The sequence below is a fragment of the Anguilla anguilla genome, chromosome 3 (assembly GCF_013347855.1).
Source record: "Anguilla anguilla isolate fAngAng1 chromosome 3, fAngAng1.pri, whole genome shotgun sequence".
Classification (NCBI taxonomy): domain Eukaryota; kingdom Metazoa; phylum Chordata; class Actinopteri; order Anguilliformes; family Anguillidae; genus Anguilla; species Anguilla anguilla.
Window position 1 is genome coordinate 1,486,618 of NC_049203.1, and position 23,368 is coordinate 1,509,985.

The 23,368-nt window shown below is 51.1% G+C and overlaps 1 protein-coding gene across 4 annotated transcripts; it reads left to right on the forward strand.

Moving 5' to 3' along the window:
• The first annotated feature begins 595 nt into the window (after positions 1-595).
• LOC118223753 (transcription elongation regulator 1-like) lies at positions 596-22,496 on the forward strand. 4 transcript variants are annotated; one of them, XM_035410701.1, is made up of 21 exons: positions 596-659; positions 2,405-2,651; positions 3,244-3,396; positions 4,587-4,833; positions 5,734-5,991; positions 7,710-7,772; positions 9,393-9,593; positions 9,935-10,041; positions 10,174-10,262; positions 10,607-10,800; positions 11,398-11,473; positions 12,292-12,424; positions 14,052-14,141; positions 14,320-14,438; positions 15,001-15,151; positions 16,962-17,126; positions 17,394-17,576; positions 19,950-20,129; positions 20,443-20,526; positions 20,783-20,883; positions 21,194-22,496. In XM_035410701.1, the coding sequence occupies exons 1-21, from the start codon at positions 613-615 to the stop codon at positions 21,393-21,395; spliced, it is 3,090 nt and encodes a 1,029-aa protein (XP_035266592.1). In that variant the 5' UTR covers positions 596-612; the 3' UTR covers positions 21,396-22,496. The 4 variants fall into 4 exon arrangements, with proteins under 4 accessions (XP_035266592.1, XP_035266593.1, XP_035266594.1 ...); XM_035410702.1 differs by having other exon boundaries at positions 10,607-10,767; XM_035410703.1 differs by lacking the exon at positions 7,710-7,772.
• Positions 22,497-23,368: the final 872 nt, after the last annotated feature.

Here is a 23,368-nt window from a genome sequence, read left to right on the forward strand (position 1 = left end):
CTCTTTTCCAATTGGAAATAAACATGTCCTAGAATGTAAAATTCTATGTTGCTTGAGAGAATAAGACAAATACATTTTCTTTAATTTCAAAAAAAAAAAAAATATATATATATATATATATATATATATATATATATATATGGTCAATAAAGCGTGATTAATGGACACATGCACTAACAGTCTGAGAGCAGCAACATGTTTATAACTGTACTTGTGCCAAAGGGACAAGTGGGCTAATTTAAGGTGAGTGAATCAACTTTTATTTCTCTCTAATTTATAAGCACAAATGTTGACCCCTGCAAAACACTTTTTAAATAATCTGCGCCTTTTTCTGCAATTAATGAAATTAGGTTAAAGTTTAAAACTGATTAAAATCGGTGTCTGCTTGATTTCATTGTTGTTCTTGTGTTAGGCTTTATAACAAGGCGGTGCGCATTTGCTTTGTTTCAAGACTGAATTCGACAAATTCTCTTTTTTCTCGCAATTTTGCGAGAGCCAATTGGGCTGTAGAAAGTCAGACTGACGTGCCGTTTCTCTAATAACATCATTCAGAATCGTGACGCAGAAAGGTTTACCGGAAGGTCAGGCCCAGACTTCCTGTGTTTTCTTGTAATGGCGGAGCACGTAGAGGGAGACGGTATTGGATTCGGCGACAACAGGTGAGGAAATGGATTGCGAACGACACAGTTTGCCTGACACAAATCGGACGGACTGTACGTTCAGAATATTTCCCGATCGATTGACTAGAGAACAAGAGCTCATCTCATATCTCAGCGACATTACCAGTTGCTGGATGGCTTACTCGCTGTCTTCCAACGAGGCACTCCGTTTGGTATTGTTGTTATTGAGTCACGCAGTAGTGAACTGGCTTTATAGCAGTACAAATTAAAAGCGACATATGGCTTACTAACGTTGGATCTATCTGCGAAATCACTTTAGAAGTATTAGGCAAGGTTCTACGGCTGTATTCGTACCGTTCAGCCAATGCTTGGCCCTGGATTGGGGTCTGAGAAGCGCCCTTTGAATGACCATTTCACCCACTTCGCTGTTTATGATGGCTGGCTTTGTAGGAAGCCAAGCATCCAGACCAACATTGAATGACTAGCCATTCGTAATCAGTACTAAGTTAAATTAAATCTCGTAATTGTTTGGTAAGAGCCACCGACTCTAGCTAGCGTCCTTAGAATGAATTACATATCGCTGGCAGGCCGGTTTCGTTCATAATTGCTAACGCTTGTGGTTTTTTTCCACTATTCTGCTAACTTTTTTGCTATTCCCATCAAGTCCTGATCTTTGGTAACGGTGTAACTATCTACAAATGAATCTCATGGAAATAACGTAGATAGTTACCATGAATGATTTAGATAACTGGTTCTATAATCATGTTATTTGGAGGCGGTTTTATTATAAACTGGACTCATGCCATGACTAAATTTGTTTTATGACCCCTCTAGCGGAATCTGCTTTAAAATACCGAATGGAAATATGAACGAGTTTAATATTTACAGTTTTATCAAAACCATCCAGTTTAACTCTGGTAAACCACGAGTAACCTTCTCTGCGTTGCAGGTTTGAAACAAAATTTTATCATGTGAAGTCACCTGTATATATTTATTCTAGCAGTTTCTAATTGGCTAGATACTCCATGAATACAACATTTAAAAAAAAGAACATCGCATTAAAAAACATTCATTTCTGGCTCAAGGGAGCTGCGTGTCGGTTGATCTTGCTTTTAGCCAGCAATAACTGATTCTCTTGGGCTTGTTCTGTAATATTACGATCGTTTCAGCAATAACCGTGCACTCCACTGAGTGCGTTTGTATTATTCCTCGTTGGCATTATTTGGTTTCGTGATATTGTTGGACAGTTCTTCGGAAATTCGGGGTCACAGTGGACCGTAAGCTATTTTACGTCAGTGCATTTTAGATTTTCCCAGTTAGTATGTTCTGAATTAAAGCGGTTTGAGAATAGTCAGAGCATTTATAGAGAAATCAATCTCTGTGTAAGTGGATAGATAGTTTTTTGTCAGTTGTTCACGGGAATTTGCTATTCATCACTACTTGCATCTCCACGAAAGACTGAAACACATTTTAAAGCAAGCGATGTAAAAAGAATGCAAGGATGTTCATGACTGTAATCTCTGAGTGCATCTCATTCAGCCCTGTCCCAACCGCATTTCTCTCATACGGCCCAGTATAGTACTGAACCAAAGCAGGACATGGACACTGTGTACAGGATCATCCTCGGGCCTCCTGTCTCTCTCTTCTGTGTGCTAACCTTCGCCTCTGTTCCTCACAGGATGATCCTGTCTCTCTCTCCTGTGGGCTAACCTTAGCCTCTGTTCCCCACAGGATGATCCTGTCTCCCTCTTCTGTGTGCTGACCTTAGCCTCTGTTCCCCACAGGATGACGGACCAGCAGGCCTTGCGTTTCCGTGTCCCCTCCCCTGCCCCCGGCCCCGCCCCCAGCCCCACCCCTGCTGCCGTGATGCGTGGGCCCCCCCCTCTAATGAGGCCCCCTCCTCCCCCGTTCGCCATGATGAGGGGTCCCCCGCCACGCCCACCTTTCGGTCGGCCGCCCTTCGATTCCAGCATGCCGCCCATGCCCCCCCCGGGGGGCATACCCCCCCCTCTCGGACCCCCGCACCTGCAGGTATTCAAACGCCGTGTTCCTGTGACACCTGACACACTCACCTTCCTCCGCAAAACAGCCACTGTGTGACAGAGCCAGTTTGTATCAATTATTTATGAAAAAAGTGTCCTTCAGTACCAAAGGCGAGATAGACAGAAGCTCTTTGTTTGGATAAATTCATATGTTTGGCTACTCTTTCTAAGGACACCCCAGAAAACTGCTTTCCCATCAGTGATGCACAGAGGGTAGAGAGCGGGGGTGGTGTTGGGGTTTTGGGCGAAATAAGTGGTCTTGCTCAATAGAACGTGTCACTCACTGTCTGTGAGGTCACTGCCGCTCCCTGGCCCGCTATTGGACCAGAGATGGCAGGATAACGTGCTGCACTCTGTCTGAAGCACACACTGTGGTGCTGTGGGTGCGGAAGGCACTGGTGAGAGTCACAGCCTGCTTATTATGATGTCAGTTTTGTATCATCATTCATAATGTAATAATAACAGCGTATTTATGGGCTCTCGCTGTGGTCAGTAAAATGTCAGTGTCTGTTGGACTTGTGTGCTGTAGTGGGTTATGTTCACTCATCCTTGCCCCCCCCCCCCTCACCCCTGCACCGAAGAGGCCTCCATTCATGCCCCCCCCGATGGGCAGCATGCCTCCACCCCCCGGCATGATGTTCCCCCCCGGAATGCCTCCAGTGCCCGCCCCCGGCACCCCCACCCTCCCGCCCAACGAGGACCTCTGGGTGGAGAACAAGGCGCCCGAAGGAAAGGTACCAATGCGCATAGCCTGGAGAGAGCATGCACGGCCAGGAGAGCACAGTCTGTAGAGCACAGGCACGAGAGCACAGGCACAGCACAGTCTGGAGAGCACAGGCACAGCACAGCCAGGAGAGCACAGGCACAGCCAGGATAAAACATGCACAGCCAGGAGAGCACAGGCAGGAGAGTACAGCACAGCCTGGAGAGCACAGACACAGCCAGGAGACCACAGGCACAGCCAGGAGAGCACATCACAGCCTAGAGAAGACATGCACAGCTTGCAGTGTACAGCCAGGACAGCACAGCCAGGAGGAAACAGGCACGGCCAGGAGGTCACAGCACAGCCCGGAAAGCACACAGGCACAGCCAAGAGAGCACAGCACAGCCAGGACAGTACACAGGCACAGCCAGGGCAGCACAGGCACAGTCAGGAGAGCAAAGGCACAGCCAGGACAACATGTCTCCACTGTGCACTGGGATTTATTTAAATCCACTTGCAGGCATTAGAAGCAGCAGCCAGTTTTATTTCCCAGGCCATTAAATCAGAGCCTGAAAACAGGAATGACTTTGACGTTTTGGCTGTGCTGCTCAAGAGCGATGGAGGTAAAAGCTACTTAGATGCTTCTGCCTCAGGGAGTTTTGTGATGGTATTCTACCAGCAAGCAAAGGGAAGAGCTTCATGGACCAGATGCTACTGTTGCTTTGACGAGTATTTGGCAGATCCAGAGCCCGTAAGGAATGATCTGCTGTAGCCCAGTGTGATTAAAGCACCTGCCTTGGCCTGAGTTATATATATCAGATCTGATACATGTTCATAGACCCGCTGCCCACATATCCAGTCCTCCTAGTGTTAGAGCCTCAGGGGGTTTAGTCTCTGTTGTGTGTGTGAATGTGTTATTGTGTTTGTGTGTGTGAATGTGTTATTGTGTTTGTGTGTTTGAATGTGTTATTGTGTTTGTGTGTTTGAGTGTGTTATTGTGTTTGTGTGTTTGAGTGTGTTATTATGTTTGTGTGTTTGAATGTGTTATTATGTTTGTGTGTTTGAGTGTGTTATTGTGTTTGTGTGTTTGAGTGTGTTATTATGTTTGTGTGTTTGAATGTGTTATTATGTTTGTGCTGAAGTCTGATGCTCACCCTGAGCAGGTGTGACCGATGCCCTCTGAGCCGTGATGTGTTCTCCGTCTGCGCCTCACCTGTTCAGGTGTACTACTACAACGCCCGCACGCGGGAGTCGGCCTGGAGCAAGCCGGAGGGCGTGAAGATCATCCAGCAGGCCGAAATTAACCCCCTCATGGTCACCCAATCGGCTGCTGCCACCTCATCTGCCAGCCTACCAGTGGCCAGCATTGTGTCAAGCCCCATTCCCACACAGGCTCCCTCTCCTGGCCCCGCCCTCGGCCCCTCCCCCAGCACCACCACTTCCCAGGCCCTGTCCCATCCCATCTCCAGTGAGTAACGCACAGTGGGCCTCAGAAACACCTCATAACACACAGCCTGTAGGCCTCAGAAACACCTCATAACACACAGCCTGCAGGCTGCAGAAACACCTCATAACACACAGACTGCAGGCTGCAGAAACACCTCATAACACACAGACTGCAGGCTGCAGAAACACCTCATAACACACAGCCTGTAGGCCTCAGAAACACCTCATAACACACAGCCTGTAGGCCTCAGAAACACCTCATAACACACAGCCTGCAGGCTGCAGAAACACCTCATAACACACAGCCTGTAGGCCTCAGAAACACCTCATAACACACAGCCTGTAGGCCTCAAACACCTCACAACACACAGCCTGTAGGCCTCAGTAACACCTAATAACACACAGCCTGTAGGCCTCAAACACCTCATAACACACAGCCTGTAGGCCTCAGAAACACCTCATAACACACAGCCTGTAGGCCTCAGAAACACCTCATAACACACAGACTGCAGGCTGCAGAAAAACACTTTACCTTACAGCACACAGCCAAATGATGTGCGTGCTTGTATAGTCTTGTATAGTCTTGTGCAGAGCTGCCCAACTACCGTCCTGTAGGGTTTTCCCTCCAACACTAACCGAGCACACAGCTCATTCAACAGCCAGAGATCTCTTTGAGCTGCTAATCAGTAGATTCAGCTGTACCAGATTAGGGTTGAAGTGAAAACCTGCAGGACGGTAGATCTCCAGTAACAGACCTGAGCAGCTCTGGACCTGTACAGATCAGACAGCCTGACTGACTGAGTCACTGATCACATGACACACACGACTCGGGCTGAAATGCTCATTTCGGCTGCTGTGATTGGTCAGTTCCGGTGAAGTGCACGATGTCGTGCCCTGATCCGTGTTGTTGTGTCTCCTGCAGCCCCCGCAGCGGTGGAGATGGCTGCCATAGTAACCGCCCCCTCCAGCGCCGCGGTGACCCCGGTGCCGGCCGTCAGCATCCCCACGGTAACGGCCACGGCAACGGCGGTGCAGACGCTGCCGCAGACGCTCCCCCAGAGCCTCCCCGCCGGGCTGCCACACCCCATGCCGCAGGCCACGCCCTCCCTCCCCGCCTTCCCGCCCGTCATGGTGCCGCCGTTCCGCGTGCCTTTACCTGGGATGCCCATTCCCCTGCCAGGTGAGTCTAAGCCCCGCCCACATCCACCCACCGCCCAATCCCATTGCCTGGTGAGTCTGACCCTGCCTCAACCCCCACCTGCCCCCCCAATCCCACTGACTGGTGAGTCTGACCCCGCCCCTATCCCTACCAAACCTCCAATCCCACTGCCCGGTGACCCCGCCCCTATCCCCACCCACCCTCCAATCCCACTTCCCGGTGAGTCTGACCCCGCCCCGTCTCCTTCCACCACTTATCTTGTCCTCTTGTGTTTTCTGTCTTTCATTCGTTTTGTCTCATCCTGTCTTCATTTCCTGTGGGGGCTTAGCCCCACCCCCTTTCCAGGCTGATTGGCTGACAGTGTTTGTGCTGGGCAGATGCTCTAGTGAAAGAGGGTGTGTTTCTGTAGGATTACATGCATTGCATTACATATCATTAGAAAGTGAGATACGATTGGCTGTCGCTGTGTTCACTGAGATCCAGTAGCAGACTTGAGTCTTTTCAGTGTACAGGGAGACTCCAGACCTCCAGACCAGGTGATGTTTTAACAGGCTTTTAGCAGGTGTCAATTATTTATTAGGAGTTCATTTATATCTCTGAAGTAAAGCTGCTGATTTTAGTGCTGAAGAGGTGCTCTCTGGCTGCAGGGTAGCAGTGGGCTCTGTCTCTGAGTGATATGATTGGTTGAGGATCTGAGAGGGTGGATTCGCCCCTAATGTCCCACATGCACATCCACACTGTGAGTCCAGCTTTCTCACTGTACCACTGGACTAGCCTTAGCATGTACCGTTGGGCTAGGCTTAGCATGTACTGCTGGACTAGCCTTAGCATGTACTGCTGGGCCAGCATTAGTTTGTACCACTGGGTTAGCATTAGTATGTACCACTGGGTTAGCATTAGTATGTACCACTGGGCTAGCATTAGTATGTACCACTGGGCTAGCATTAGTATGTACCACTGGGCTAGCTTTAGCCTGAGAGCTCACTGGAAAATGGACGGAAGAGATTTTTATATCCCCTTCTGTCTGGACTTTCCCTTCTCCCTCAGCTAGACCTGGGTTCCCTCCCTACTGTGCTTCAGAGAATAGTTTCCGCACTTGTTCAGGCGCTTTGTATGGTCCACAGGCCACAGCCAGCTGCCGAGAAGAGGGAATTAGAGCCAAAATGGAGGCTTGAGCAGAATGTGACCTGTAGAGGGCAGTGTTGTCCAGTCTGTGTGTGTGAATATTCACGTCAGGGAAAAACAGTAGTCAGGATTTGGGGCCTGTACTGATCCAGCTGTGTTTGGGTGTTGTAATATTTCAGCTTTCCCCGGCTCTCACTGAGCAGGGTGGGCAATCCGGCGATTCTGTCCTCACTCGTTAAAAACCCCACAGGAATTTAATTCATTTAAAATATAGTCATTACATGAAAATGTCAGTCTGTCTGTCCGTTTTGTTTTTGTTGTTTACAAAAGGTGCGTTCTCTGTGCATACTGTCATTTTTAAACAAGAGTATTATTAATTTACTGAAGAGACTAAAGCTCCATTTGAAATAAAAGCTGCTGCCTGTATTCAGTGAGCGTGTACCTGGCCTGTGGGCTGAACTGTGTGTCGGAGACGAGTTTGACATGACTCACCTGGCAGCCAGGTGTTCCTCACCTGTGCAGTAGGACTGTGTGACCTGTGCCTCTCACCTGTGCAGTAGGACTGTGTGACCTGTGCTTCTCTACCCACTGTGCTTGCTTGTCCGTTCTTGCAGGTGTAGCAATGATGCAGCTAGTCAGCTGTCCCTATATAAAGACACTCGCTCCCAACAAGAACGGTAAATCCAGCCGCTGTCTCCAGTCAGTGTTTCATGTTCGTTGGCATGTTAGTGAATGTTGTGATGATGTTCTTCTTTTTTTTCTGATGTATTTGCCTACACACACTTGCACGACCTGGACCAGGTACTACTGGGAATCTTTTTCCCCCCTTTGTTTTTGTTTACGTTCAGACTCCAGTTTTGTTGAAAAAGCGTATTTTTCTCTGAGCGGTCATAGCGTCTGTTTGTGTTAACACCGAGACACGGCACTGCTCCAGCAGCGTTCTGCGGTTTCTCACTTGCACATCGGTCAGGTGCATTGTGGGTATTTTGCCATAGAGAGGCACAGGGTGAAGGAGCTGTAGGTTTGACATGGACATTACAGAGCAGAGTTTTAAGCAATTGGGCTATGAGGTTATAGGTTACGCACCAGATATTATAAAAAAAATTTTATACACCACCAGCCAAATGGAAGCAGTTTATTATGTCCATTGATTCGGAAACAAATATTTCAGTGCAGTCCAGTTCTTTCCTCTTCAACCAGAAGGAATAACAGCAGAGCTGTTTGTCTTACACACATTTACGTCACCTATTTTCCGGTGTGACTTTGGGTCTTTCCGTCAGTGATCTATTTGTCAATTTTGAAGCCACACAAATAACTATTTCAGCTAAAAACTTTGTTCCAGTATCTCTGGGGGATGCTGTTATGTGGTGCTTGCCCTGTACGGCAGGGTTGTAAAAGATATCACCGGCAGGATTTGTTGTTTTCAGGTTCACACCGGATCTCTTCCGATGTTTATCACCTGACACACGCGTTCTCTGTCACGCCAAACTGCCTTTTCTGTTACTTTCTCCTGTAATGAAACTGCAGGTCACATGGGAAAACACGTCAAAGCAAATACACAGCAGTCATACATCATCAAAACAATACTTCAGAGAAATGTCCGGTCTTCGTGTTAACATTACTTATCCTTTCAGCTTGAGTGTAGACATTATACTCCTATATACCACTCCTAATAATCATCTGTACTTTTATGTGTTACTTCTAATAACTCTTTTTTCTTCTATACTGTTATACTGCTACCCTAAAATCTGTACTCTTGTGTACCATTCTTTATAATGTCTATACCATTTATATATCATTCCTAATAGATCTCTACTCTTATGTACCACTCCTAATGAACACTTATTTCTGTGAAGCAGGGACTTAGGGTGTTAGGGTGCCGGTCTCCTGTGTAAATGTGTGCACTCTCCCTCCCATTGGCTGGCGGGGGGGGCCGGGGGGGCAGGGGTGGGGGCAGGGGGACGGGTTCCAATGAAGGCAAATCTCCCCCATTCCTTTTTTTGGGAGCTGGGTGGGGGTTTGTGGGAATATTTGGGTGTAAAGCTTGATATGCTTCAGGACCTGCTGACTTAACACAAACCCTTCTTTTGTGTGTGTGTGTGTTTTTGTGTGTGTATGTGAATGCCTGTGTGTGTATATGAATGTGTGTGTTTCTGTGCGTATATGTGCGTGTGTGTGTGTGTTTGTGTTTTTGTGCGTGCGTGCGTGTGTGTGTCCGTGTGTGTCTGTGTGTTTGTGTATTTGTGCGCGTGTCCGTGTGTGTGTGTGTGTGCGTTTCTGCGTTTGGCCTCTCCCAGGTTTACTCCCCGGGATGGCCCCTCCCTTAGTTCCCATGATGCACCACCCTCAGATGGCGATGGCGGCGGCCCCGGCGGCGCTCTCAGGGCTGTCACTCACAGAGTGGTCCGAGTACAAGACGGCCGACGGGAAGGCGTACTTCTACAACACGCGCACGCAGGAGTCCACCTGGGACCGGCCCCAGCAGCTCCGCGAGAGAGGTGGGCGGAGCCTGCGGAGTGACAGCTGTCACAGAGCGGACATGAGTCCGTCTCTGCCCCCGTACGCACGAGCAGTGCTGCCCAATCCTGGACCCTCAGTCTGAAAGTGACTGGCCAGGGTGTGTGGGGCTGGAATAACAACAAGCTTCATTACTGAGCCTTAGCTGTGTCTCTTTCAGTTGTTTATGAGGAGTTTTAAATGCTTTTAAGTGATTTACTGACCACACCCACAGCAGCCCGTTGAAATAATGCACGGGCAGTCGCGCTTATATCAGCCCTGTAGAGTTCTGTAATTGTGTCCCTCGCTGGATTTGAATTCGTCCTCCTCTCTCCTCCCCCAGATAAGGAGGTGGAGAAGGCCAAGGAGTTGACTCTCTCCGAGGAGGAGGATCTGATGGACATGGAGGAGGCGGAGCCCAAGGTGGAGCCTCCTAAGGAGGTGCGAGAGGTAGGAGCGCGTGCGGAGGCGGTGGTTCCCGCACGCCCGTGCGGCTGTGTGCGACTCGCCCAGGGATCCGCTCGTGGCATGCGTGACCGTGTGCGTGACCGCGTGCGTCCGTCTGTCTGTCCCGTCCCGCAGGAGCCCAAGGAGGAGGAGATGACGGAGGAGGAGAGGGCGGCCCAGAAGGCCAAACCCGTGGCCACCACCCCCATCCCCGGCACCCCCTGGTACGCGCTCGCTGAGCAGGGAGACCAACCCCGCCCCCACCCTACTGCAGGACACGCCCAGGCCCATGGGATACACCCTACTACAGGCCCCGCCCCACATTCCATTAGCACACACCCCTCTATAGGCCCCGCCCCACATTCCATTAGGACACGCCCCTCTATAGACCCCACCCCACATTCCATTAGGACACGCCCCTCACACCTGTCACACATGCAGTACGCACAAACACTACATTAAATACTGAAAAGCATCAGCGTGTGTGCGTGCTCACAGTGGTGTGTGTGTTTGCAGGTGTGTGTGTGCGCGTGCTCACTGCTGTGTGTGTGTGTGTGTGTGTTTGCAGGTGTGTGGTGTGGACCGGGGATGACCGTGTGTTCTTCTACAACCCCACCACCCGGCTCTCCATGTGGGACCGTCCCGAGGAGCTGGTGGGCCGGGCCGACGTGGACAAGAGCATCCAGGAGCCCCCCCACAAGAAGGGCTTGGAGGAGACGCGCAAGCTGGGTGAGCCCCCCCACCCTCTGCGGGGGCACCCTGGTGGGTCTGGGGCTGACCTTTAAAAATGACGCGACCTTTGAGCCGGTGTTTAATTGATAGCAAATTCATTCACTTTACTGAACGCACGCTTGTGAGGAGTACTGTTATTACTGAAGAGTAATAAAAAGTAGTTAAATGCGCTCTCTTCAGAAGCATCCGTTCGTACGGTAACACCCAACGTGCATTTTTGTGAATTTGACTAAACTGGATACGCAGAACACTGTATTTTTAAAAAATCTCTGGCACCGCTAACCCTGCTGGTCAGATGATGCTGATGGACCTGGGGGGGGGGGCGGGGGTGTCGGGAGGGGGGGGCTTCTAGCTGGCTATGAGGAATGAGAGACATGCTGTAGTTATAATTAGGCACCAGCTGCAGCAGTCAGATTTAGCTGTCCTGGGCTGTTTTATCTCTTTTAGGTTGTCTAAAACACCCGGCTGTGTGTGTGTGTGCGCGTGTGCGTGTGAGTGTGTGTGCGCGTGTGTGTGTACGCGTGTGTGTGTGTGTGTGTGTGTGTGTGCGCGCGCGTGTGTGTGTACGTGTGTGTATGCCTGTGTGTGCATGTGCACCTCCTGACTCCACCCCTAACTCCTCCACAGGGATCAGCAAGGACGAACTGGAAGCAGCTGTAGAGGAAGCTCTGGAAGATGAGCCAATCAAAGCCAAGAAGAGAAAGTAAGCCCCGCCCCCTGTCACCAGCGAGGCCCAGCTTGTACACAGGCCTCTGGCTGGCATTTGGCCTGGAAGCCAAGCATGACCCTGAGCTCCTGAAAAAATTAACATGTGTATAAGCTTCTCTACACCATCAGACAGAACCATAAAAATGTTTATGTTCTTTCATTACAATCTGAGTGTCAGCTTTCAGAACGTTTACTTTTGTGTCCCATCCTACTTTGCGTCCAGTGAATATATATTTCCCATCTGTGGGGGGTGATTATGTTATGCAAATCCCTGCTGTCCAGGATGGCCAATCACAGTCAGTGTTCTCCGTCTGAGCCCGCCTCTCCCCGCCCAATCCGGCTTCTTGTATCGCTGAGGAATATTTATCAGGGAACGCCTGTAGCTCTGGTGAGACCAGCGTGGGCCTCCAAGGTAACCACCTGACCTTCCTTCTAGCCTATCAGAATCCACCGCCGTGACTTAATGTGGGACTGCCGGGGCTCCTCCTCAGACACTGTAGCTGCTTGTGTTTATGGTGCAGAGAAACCTTTCTGTAAAAAATACATTTCACTTTTTCTTTATTTATTTTTTGTTCAAGGTGAGCTGTAGACACCCCCCCCTCCCAAACTCACCCGCCATTTTGGATCCAATAGTGTAGCTGTTTCCTCGGGGCTGGCCCATATTTTACCCCTCTAAGAGCAGCTAGGCTTTGCTTTCACTCCGGCCCTAAATAAACCAGTACCCCGCCCCCCGCCCTGTCCTCGACCCCCCCCCCCCCCCCCCCCCCCCCCCCCCCCCCCCCGGACGCACTGACGCGCGCGTGTCCTTCGCAGGAAGGAGGAGGTGCGAGAGGACTCTGAGAAGGAGGCGGCGATGGAGGTGGAGATGAAGGCGGCGAGGGAGCGGGCCGTGGTGCCGCTGGAGGCCCGGATGAAGCAGTTCAGAGACATGCTGCTGGAGAGAGGGGTACAGCACCACCCTAACCCTGACCCCTACACCCTACACCCTAAACCCTGACCCCTAAACCCTAAACCCTAAACCCTATACCCTGCGCCCTACACCCTACACCCCTAACCCCTATACCCTGTGCCCTGTACCCTACACCCTATACCCTACATCCTAAACCCTATACCCTGTGCCCTGTACCCTACACCCTATACCCCTAACCCCTATACCCTGCGCCCTACATCCTATACCCTGACCCCTATACCCTATACCCTGTACCTTAAATCCTGACCTCTAAACCCTATACTCTGCGCCCTACACCCTACACCCTATATCCTGATCCCTGTACACTAAACCCTATGCCCTGCGTCCCTAAACCCTGACCCCTAATCCCTACACCCTGCACCCTAAACCCTGCGCCCCATGCCCTATACCCTAAACCCTATGCCCTGTACCCTATGCCCTACTTCCTAAACCCTATACCCTATATCCTACACCCTGCACCTTATATACTACACCCTAATCCCTACACCCTGTACCCTATACCCTACACCCTACATTCTGCTCCCTATGCCCTATGCCCTACATTTCCCCCCCTTTCCCTATACCCTATACCCTGCACCATACACCCTAAAAACAGTAACCCCTACATCCTGCCTCCTATACCCTACACCCTAAACCCTATATCCTGTACTCTAATCCCTGCACCCTACACCCTAAACTCTACATCCTGAACCCTGTACCGTACACCCTGCACCCTACTCAAATCGCTCCGAGATATTGCATATTCCTCAGAATATTCCACCTGAACAATACTAAACCAGCCACTTTGCTAGTTTATAGTATTTAAATTGACTGCGGTAATGGCTGTTGCATTGTGGGATAGGTAGATAGGTGACATTTGATGTGGAGCTGCTGGTGCCCGTCCAGCTCCCAGCTGAAAGAGCTCTGCCCTTTAGGCCCTGTGTCTGAGAGAGGAGATGAAAGTCCTCGGGCATCAAAAACAGCGTACATCAAGGCCAGGCTATTCCTAGCTGCAGGTTCTCTCTCTCTCTCTCTCTCTCTGCTCCATCTCTCCCTCTCTCTCTCCCCCTCTCACCCCCCCTCTCTCTATGCTTTATCCCTTCCTTTCTTTCTCCCCCTCTCCTCTCGATCTCTCCCTCTCTGTCTCTTTGCTCTATCTCTCCCTCTCTCTCCCCCTCTCACCCCTCAATCTCTCCCCCTCCCCACCTCTCTCCCCCCCTCTTTCTCCCCTGTCTCTCTCTCCCTTTCTCTCTCTCTCTCTCTCCCTTTCTCTCCATCTCTCCTGCTCCCTCTCTCCCTCTCTCCTGCTCTTTTTAAAATGGCAGGTGGTAATTGGCGCTTTTAACTCTCGATCGTGGAGAGAGAGGTTTTTTTTCCCCCCTAATTACTCCGCTTCAGTCCGTGTCAATTAGCGCTGGCTGGCCGGGTGCCGTGGCGACCTAGGCCCCGCCCCCCTGCGGGGGGTCAGCCATTAGAGATGGCGGGCGGGCGGGACGATGAAACGGCCTGACTGGCGCTCGGCGCGGCGGGGGGGCCGGGGGGGGGGGGGGCGGGCGTTCGCCTGCCGCTGCGCAGCTCGTTATGCGCTCCTAATTAAGCTGCTCTTTACCCTCACCCCCCCCAGGTCTCGGCCTTCTCCACCTGGGAGAAGGAGCTGCATAAGATCGTGTTTGATCCCCGATACCTGCTGCTGAACCCCAAGGAGAGGAAGCAGGTAACCTGCCTCACCTGCCACACCTGCCGCAAATGCCACATCTGCCTCATCTGTCACACCTGTCACACCTGACACAGTCCAGCACATGAGGGAAAAACAGCTTTCCACATGAGCATCTTTTCTGCCATTCCAGCATCTTTGTTCCAGGTGTTTGAGAAGTATAAGTGTGTGTTTGCAGGTGTTTGAGCAGTATGTGAAGACGCGGGCAGAGGAAGAGAGAAAAGAGAAGAAGAACAAACTGATGCAGTCGAAGGACGAGTTCAGAAAGATGATGGAGGAGGCCAGAATCGGCGCCAGGTGAGCTGGGAGGACAGGTGCTGCAGGGTCAGGGTTAGTGTTTGGGTTAGGGTCAGGGTTAGGGTCAGGGTTAGTGTTTAGGTCAGGGTTAGGGTCAGGGTTAGTGTTAGGGTTAGGGTCAGGGTTAGGGTCAGGGTCAGGTTTAGGGTTAGTGTTAGTGTTAGGGTCAGGGTTAGGGTCAGGGTCAGGGTCAGGGTTAGTGTTTGGTTTAGGGTCAGGACAGGGTTAGTGTTTGGGTTAGGGTTAGGGTCAGGGTCAGGGTCAGGGTTAGTGTTTGGGTTAGGGTTAGGGTCAGGATCAGGGTTAGTGTTAGGGTCAGGGTCAGGGTTAGTGTTTGGGTTAGGGTCTGGGTCTGGGTCAGGGTCAGGATCAGGGTTAGTGTTAGTGTCAGGGTTAGGGTCAGAGTTAGTGTTTGGGTTAGGGTCAGGGTCAGGGTTAGTGTTTGGGTTAGGGTTAGGGTTAGGGTCAGGGTCAGGGTTAGGGTCAGGGTTAGTGTCAGTGTTTGTTCAGGCGGAGTGTTGGTTGATCTGATGGGTTTTAAAAGGGGCGGTCTCCCCCTCAGGATGACCTTCAGCGAGTTTGCGTCGAAGCATGGCCGCGACTCGCGCTTCAAGGCCATCGAGAAGATGAAGGACCGGGAGGCCATCTTCATCGAGTTCATGACCGCGCTCCGGAAGAAGGAGAAGGACGACTCCAAGAACCGCGGAGAGAAGGTGAGACGGGCGGGGCTGGGGGTGGGGCCGGGGATGGGCTGGGTGTACGGGCAGGGGGGTGAGGCTGGGTATTTGGGTGGGAGCTGGTCCAGGGTATAAAGGAGGCATACCTGTGTACACACCTTTAGCTGTAGCCTGTGCGTTCCTGTGCACACACCTTTAGCTGTAGCCTGTGCGTACCTGTGCACACACCTTTAGCTGTAGCCTGTGTCGTACCTGTGCACACACCTTTAGCTGTAGCCTGTGCGTACCTGTGCGCACACCGTTAGCTGTAGCCTGTGCGTACCTGTGCACACACCTTTAGCTGTAGCCTGTGTCGTACCTGTGCACACACCTTTAGCTGTAGCCTGTGTCGTACCTGTGCACACACCTTTAGCTGTAGCCTGTGTGTACCTGTGCACACACCTTTAGCTGTAGCCTGTGTGTACCTGTGCACACACCCTTAGCTGTAGCCTGTGCGTACCTGTGCGCACACCGTTAGCTGTAGCCTGTGTCGTACCTGTGCACACACCTTTAGCTGTAGCCTGTGTCGTACCTGTGCACACACCTTTAGCTGTAGCCTGTGTGTACCTGTGCACACACCGTTAGCTGTAGCCTGTGTGTACCTGTGCACACACTTTTAGCTGTAGCCTGTGTGTACCTGTGCACACCCCTTTAGCTGTAGCCTGTGTACCTGTGCACACACCTTTAGCTGTAGCCTGTGTGTACCTGTGCACACACCTTTAGCTGTAGCCTGTGCGTACCTGTGCACACACCTTTAGCTGTAGCCTGTGCGTACCTGTGCACACACCTTTAGCTGTAGCCTGTGCGTACCTGTGCACACACCGTTAGCTGTAGCCTGTGTGTACCTGTGCACACACCTTTAGCTGTAGCCTGTGTGTACCTGTGCACACACCGTTAGCTGTAGCCTGTGTCGTACCTGTGCACACACCTTTAGCTGTAGCCTGTGTGTACCTGTGCACACACCTTTAGCTGTAGCCTGTGTGTACCTGTGCACACACCTTTAGCTGTAGCCTGTGCGTACCTGTGCACACACCTTTAGCTGTAGCCTGTGCGTACCTGTGCACACACCTTTAGCAGCTCCTGGTTGAGACCGGGCTGTTGTGTTCAGGGTTAATCGCTCTGTCACTGAGCTGACTGCCTGTGGCAGTGAAAGGTTGCCTATCAAAGATTAATGACCGCGAAATGTCACCTGCCGGAGTGAGGGCGGGGGGCTCTCTGCAGGGGGGCCGGTCCAGCCCCCGCCCCTCACCCTCTCCTTGTGACACGGGCACGCACGCGCCCCTGGGCACATTTAATCTCCCTTTATTCACGTTCAGCCACTGCGCTCATTAATAAACTGCGCGTTAAACGCTTATCTTAATGCCTCTGGCTATAATCTGGCCAGCTAATTGTTACTTGCCCTGATAGATTCTCCATTACCACCCTGTTAGCATTTAGCCTAATTTGACTATTGATACCTGGCCAGTCAGCAGAGGACAAGCTAACCCTCTATAGTGTCCTCCCAACATTTCTTCACACTGGGCAGGTTTTTCTTGCTGTTGATTTTTTTCTTCCAACTGGGGAGTCCCCCTCAGTTGCTGGTTTTTCGGGGTTTTACAGTGTAAATTTGGAAGTAACTGTAGTTCTGTGAGGTTTGTTGTAACTAGTTTTGTGAGGTTTATTGTAACTAGTCCTGTGAGGTGTGTTGTATCTGTAGTCCAGTGAGGTTTGTTGTAGTCCTGTGGGGTTTGTTGTAACTGTAGTCCTGTGAGGTTTGTTGTATCTGTAGTCCTGTGGGGTGTGTTATATCTGGGTTTTTCTCTCTCAGGTGAAGCTGGATTTCTTCGAGCTGCTGGCGGACCACCACGTGGACGGGCAGCTGCGCTGGAGCAAGGTGAAGGAGAGGCTGGAGGGAGACCACCGCTACAAGGCTGTGGAAGGTTCCGCTGCCAGGGAGGAGCTCTTCAAGCAGTTTGTGGAGAAACAGGCCAAGGTGTGGAGCTCCGGGGTTCAGTTACTGTGTGTGTGTGTGTGTTACTGTGTGAGACTGCGTTGCGTTGTGTGTGTGTGCGTTACTGTGTGAGACTGCGTTGTGTGTGTGCGTGTGTGTGTGTGTTACTGTGTGAGACTGCGTTGTGTGTGTGTTACTGTGTGAGACTGTGTTGTGTGTGTGTGTTACTGTGTGAGACTGTGTTGTGTGTGTGTGTTGCTGTGTGAGACTGCGTTGTGTGTCTGACTGTGTTTCTCGGCGTGGGTGCAGAAGCTGGACTCTGAGAAGGAGAAGGAGCTGGAGCGGCAGGCCCGGATCGAGGCCAGCCTGAGGGAGCGGGAGAGGGAGGTGCAGAAGGCTCGCTCAGAGCAGACCAAGGAGATCGACCGCGAGAGAGAGCAGCACAAACGCGAGGAGGCCATCCAGCATTTCAGAGCCCTAATGTCCGACATGGTGAGCAGCCCTCTACAACCCCCTCTGTGATTGGGCCTTCATTTCCCAGACAGTGAGCACATCTCTATAACCCCCTCTGTGATTGGGCCTTAATTTCCCATACAGTGAGCACATCTCTATAACCCCCTCTGTGATTGGGCCTTCATTTCCCAGACAGTGAGCACATCTCTATAACCCCCTCTGTGATTGGGCCTTCATTTCCCAGACAGTGAGCACATCTCTATAACCCCCTCTGTGATTGGGCCTTAATTTCCCATACAGTGAGCACATCTCTATAACCCCCTCTGTGATTGGGCCTTCATTTCCCATACAGTGAGCGCATGTCTATAACCCCGTCTGCAATTGGGCTGCAATTTTCTATTCAATGAGCACATCTCTATAACCTGTTTTGTGATTGGGCCCTTGTGTATTTCGAGACTGTTCGAGCAGCTCCAAAAGCATAAACCTCCCACACAGCTGAAATTGTGAGACCAGACAGGATTTAATTGTTTCCGCATGTCATTAATTTATTCTTCACTCCCACACTTTAAATATTAAATATTCCCAACACTGTTAATGCCAGCTGATCACGCATGATGGTCAATTAATAATGAGTGCCGTTAAATGAAATGCTTCTTGTGCAGCAGACAGCGGGTTCTGTCATTAAAATCTCTTGTGTTATTTATGACGTTCAGGTCTTCCTTCAAGAGTTCTGATGCTCATTAATCTTTTTTCCCCAAGTCTTCCTTCCTGTCGGTATGAGATTGCGTGACTCCCCCTCTGTGTGTGTAATGAATTCAGGGGTGACCCTTATTGGACAGTAGGGTTTTGAGCTTGGCTGTGGCGGTCCCCATTGTCATCGCCCTGTGGGGGGGTGGGGTGGGGTGGGGGGAGGGGGGGGTGATTATCCGAGCTGCCCAGCTTCCATATCCCGTTGTGAGCTGCTGCTGCCACCTCTCCTCTCTGAATGGTCTGTTTCCGGGTCCCGCCTGAACTCACCTGGGACTGGAATTAATGCGTATAAATCTAGTACCTCCCCCCTTCCCCCTCCCCCCTCCCGCCTGATGCAGTACATCTTCATTCAGCTGCCCCATTTGCCTGCTTGATTGACAGAATGATTCAGCAGCAGCCTCAGGGTGCATGCAGGTCTTTCTGGGGCAAGCGGGTTCTTGTGGCGAGTGCAGTCCCTGGAAATGGTGCTTTATTAACCCCTTGAACTGGAGACATTCTCTCTCCTGGGTCCTGTAAATGAAGAATGTTGTTCAGTTGAGCAAGTAGGTGTGGCTTTTAGGTCCTTAGGGTTCTGAGGGTGTTGAGAACCTGGAGAACGTGGGCTGTTCCTGAGCTGCAAAGTGTCTTTTCTGTTCCAGCGTGAAACAAAAAAACCCAGAAAAGCCAATTTCACAATTCTTATATTTCTCACAGTGAAGACTTTAAATAGTGAACTTCAGGGTAGGGAAAGCCCTGTATGCTGTTCCTGTCTCTGTCCTGCCTCTCTGGATCTTTCCATGGGTTCCTGCAGGACCTCCATCTTCAGAAGTTCCTCTGAGCTGTATTATGGGGCTGCAGTGGAGTGTAGTGCTCAGGGGCGTTAGGCTTGTAACCTGAACGTTGCAGGTTTGATTCTGGAGTAGGACACAGCCGTTGTACCCTTGAGCAAGGCGCTGAAGCAATGCAGGTTAAGCGTCTTGCTCGGCTGTGTTCTACTCCAGAATCAAACTTGCAAGCTTTTTACAAAGTTTCAATGCAAAACCTGTGTAAGCTGGCTGAATGGCTGTAATGATAAGTAATGTAGTGTAGTGTAATGTAATGTGTGATAAATGTGCCTCGTCTGGCTGGTATTTCCAGGCCGTGAACCCAGCTGCATCCGTGTGTCTGTTGATAGCACACCCCCCCCCACACCCCTACAGCCCCCCCATGCCAGCTCCACTCTCCTCATTACTCTGGGCTGACATTTGACCAATCATTGCAAAGCACAGCATCTCCTAAAGGGCACAGCTAAAGTTTACCAAGAAAAAAAAAAGCCATCCTCCGCGGGCCCCCAGGTGGGTGAAGGGCAGGTCTGAACTGCTCCTGCAGAGACAGGGAGACACTTTGCTGAGCCCCGAGGTGTGCCTAATGTTGCCATGATGTGGTGATCCTGAGCGTTCCCTGGGCGTTCCCTGGGCGTTCTCTGAGCGTTCTCTCAGCGTTCTCTGGGCGTTCCCTGGGCGTTCTCTGAGCATTCCCTGAGCGTGGCGTTCTCTGGGCGTTCCCTGGGCGTTCTCTGAGCGTTCTCTGGGCGTTCTCTGGGCGTTCCCTGGGCATTCTCTCAGCGTTCTCTCAGCGTTCTCTGAGCGTTCTCTCAGCGTGGCGTTCTCTGAGCGTGTGCGGGGGGTTTTTGCGCCGTCGCAGGTGCGCTCGTCGGACGCCTCGTGGTCGGACACGCGGAGGAACCTGCGGAAGGACCACCGCTGGGAGACTTCCTCGCTGCTGGAGCGCGAGGAGAAGGAGAAGCTCTTCAACGAGCACATCGAGGCGCTCGCCAAGAAGAAGAAGGAGCACTTCCGCCAGCTGCTGGACGAGACCACCACAGTGAGCATCCCGCCCCCACGCTCGCACTGACCAGTCAGGGGCCAGATACGCCACCCCTGAACTCGCACTGACCAGTCAGCAGCCTGATGCCCCACCCACACACTCACACAGACCAGTCAGGGTCCAGATACACTGCCTCCACATTAACCAGTCGCGTGAAAGCCCCACACTTGCACACTGTAACTGGATTGTATGTTAAGAATATGAGCTGTTTGAGCTGCTTGAGAGTTTGCTGAATGTAAAAATGTAAAAACGTAACCGCAGACAGCCCTGTGTGCTCCTTAAACAGTCTGTGCCTGAATTCTCCCCTCAGATCACGCTCACAACATCCTGGAAGGAGGCGAAGAAGGCCATTAAGGAAGATCCTCGCTGCATTAAGTTCTCCAGCAGTGACCGGGTACGTGAACGGGGTCCTGAGAACCACTGATTTGGGCTCCTAGAGGACCCTTCCCACCCCCCCCCCACCCCCCACCCCATGCAGGCAGGGAGGCTCGATTCCCTGCCTGAGCATTTTCTACCATGTGATCCCATCATTAACCCTGTCTGCTTCTCCCCCCCCCCCAGTCTGAGTTCGTTTTAAAAACATGTTATTTGAATGAGTCGTTTTTGCTTCCTGTTTGTTTGACTTCATGTTTTTTGATTTTGTCTCACAGAAAAAGCAAAGGGAGTTCGAGGACTACATCAAAGACAAGTACATCACCGCCAAAGCAGACTTCCGGACGCTTCTAAAAGAGACGAAGTTCATCACGTACAGGTACGATACGACACCTGTCCTCAGTCCCACCAATCAGAGCACCCCGTCCCCCTGACGGCAGTCTGAGCACCGAGTGACCCTTGACCCTTGTGCGTGTTGGTCAGCAGGGCTGCTGGTGACTGGCCCTGCAGGACATATTTGTGAACAATCATGGGTAATTTATTAGGATCCTGAGTGTGATTGGCTATTTGACCAATTACAGCAGATATGGCAGTTTGAACATGAGCCAAGAATGAGAGCATTAACTGTTCTTTTCTTTTGTTTTAATCCTCCCCCCTTGTGAAAAATGTTTAAAAATGGGCGTGTCCAGGTCCCGGAAGTTGATGCAGGAGTCGGACCAGCACCTGAGAGACGTGGAGAAGGTTCTGCAGAACGACAAGCGCTACCTGGTGCTGGAGTGTGTTCCAGAGGAGCGCCGCAAGCTCATCATGTCCTACATAGAGGACCTGGACCGCCGCGGGCCGCCCCCCCCACCCACCGCTTCCGAGCCCACCCGCCGCTCAACCAAGTAACAGAACCCCAGTCTGCGTCACCACGGCAACAACAACATGCCACACCCACCCACCCGCCGCTCAACCAAGTAACAGAACCTGAGTCTCTGCGTCACCACGGCAACAACACTATGCCACACCCACCCGCCACTCAACCAAGCAACTGAACCCTGAGTCTCAGCTTCAGCCACGCCCACAACAACACACCAGAACCAATCACCATGCAGCCAAGCAAGGGACCCCAGGGTTTCTGTAACAACAACGCCAACTTGTCTCTCTACCTGCCGCTCTACCTGTCTCTCTACCTGCCGCTCTACCTGTCTCATCATGCCGCTCTACCTGTCTCTCTGCCTGCCGCTCTACCTGTCTCTCTACCTGCCGCTCTACCTGTCTCATCATGCCGCTCTACCTGTCTCTCTACCTGCCGCTCTACCTGTCGCATCATGCCGCTCTACCTGTCTCTCTACCTGTCTCTCTACCTGCCGCTCTACCTGTCTCATCATGCCGCTCTACCTGTCTCTCTACCTGCCGCTCTACCGGTCTCTCATCATGCCGCTCTACCTGTCTCTCTACCTGCTGCTCTGCCTGTCTCTCTACCTGCCGCTCTACCTGTCTCATCATGCCGCTCTACCTGTCTCTCTACCTGCTGCTCTACCTGTCTCTCTACCTTCCGCTCTACCTGTCTCTCACCATGCCGCTCTACCCAGCGAGGGAGTCTGGGGCCCTGCATGAGCACGCTTTGGACACGCAGACCCCGCAGACGTGTTGTAGCGCAGTGTTTCCGCGGTGTGTGTCGTCAGCGGGAAGCGTCGCGGAGTGAAAGGGGGCGGGGCAGCTCCGCGCGGTGTGGCCCGCGCTCATCTCAAAAAGGGGCGAGTGATTTAAGGCCCCCGCAGCTTGTAAGATACTTTTATTAGATGGCGGATATGTATATTTAAATATATGTATTCAGATCGTGTGACAGACGGTTGTGTGAACATCGCCAACGGCCTTAAGAGTTGGAATTGTAACGATACGTAGTAGTTTGAATGTTTAAATGTTTCTAAAGTTGTGTTTAATTTTGATGTTGCTGTTTCTGTACGAGTTTACTGGAATAAAGGCAACTACCCAGTTTTTTTACAACTATGGACAAATTTTATTTTATTCCACGCAGCTGGCAAATCTGCTCAAGACTGCAAATACATTCAACAAAGGAAAATATTGCATTCAAAAGGGCTAATACAGCAGTGCAAATGTCTTTAATAATGCTGACCAAATGATCATTTACTCACTTTTAAAATGTATCCGATCAGAAGTAAGCATGTTCAGTCATTTAAACATGGTCATGTATATGTAAAGGTCACAGAAGGTCTGTTGATAAACTTTTCACTTCATCGGTGCCAGGCCACCAATTATAATCCACGTCACATCATGTTTACTAAAGGTGAACATGATTGGAGGAGCAGCACTGATGGGCGTGGCTTTGCCTCCTGTATGGGTGAACGGTTTCCTTAATGATGGTGTGGGCTCCACCCCCAAAGCATCCTGTGCTCCTATAAACGGATTTAAACGTCCTTACAGTCGGGTTCATCATGCAGTGCTGTCCTTACAGCATCCCTCTGTGTGCTGGGTGCCAGGGGTGCCACCAGGGATTTTGCCCCCCCCAGAAAATCTTATGTTCTGATGTTTTTGAGGACTGAAGAGCACATCGCTTTAGGAACCCTTCGACACGTTGTCACGTCTCCAACCTCTCATGCACTTACCCGTTTCTCTCTCAGGTTCCTCTGTTCCTGTCAATCAAATTTTATTTATATTGCGCATTTGGCAAAGAATTTGTCACACTACGCTTTGCAGTATTCCCCGGCCTGAACCCTGTCCCTCCATACGTTATTTAGGGGTGACTATTTGATCAGTTGCGCATTTTGTGCTGTATGTGAACATAAATGGTAAATGGACTGCATTTATATAGCGCTTTTATCCCAAGCGCTTTACAATTGATTCCACTCATTCGCCAG

Bases quoted from the DNA above. Each gene is read 5' to 3' on its own strand.
- LOC118223753 (XM_035410701.1), top strand. From the start codon at position 613: ATGGCGGAGCACGTAGAGGGAGACGGTATTGGATTCGGCGACAACAG. The intron at 17,127-17,393 runs GTGTGGAGCTCC...GCGTGGGTGCAG, and splicing joins TTGTGGAGAAACAGGCCAAG to AAGCTGGACTCTGAGAAGGA. The intron at 20,884-21,193 runs GTACGATACGAC...GGGCGTGTCCAG, and splicing joins ACGAAGTTCATCACGTACAG to GTCCCGGAAGTTGATGCAGG.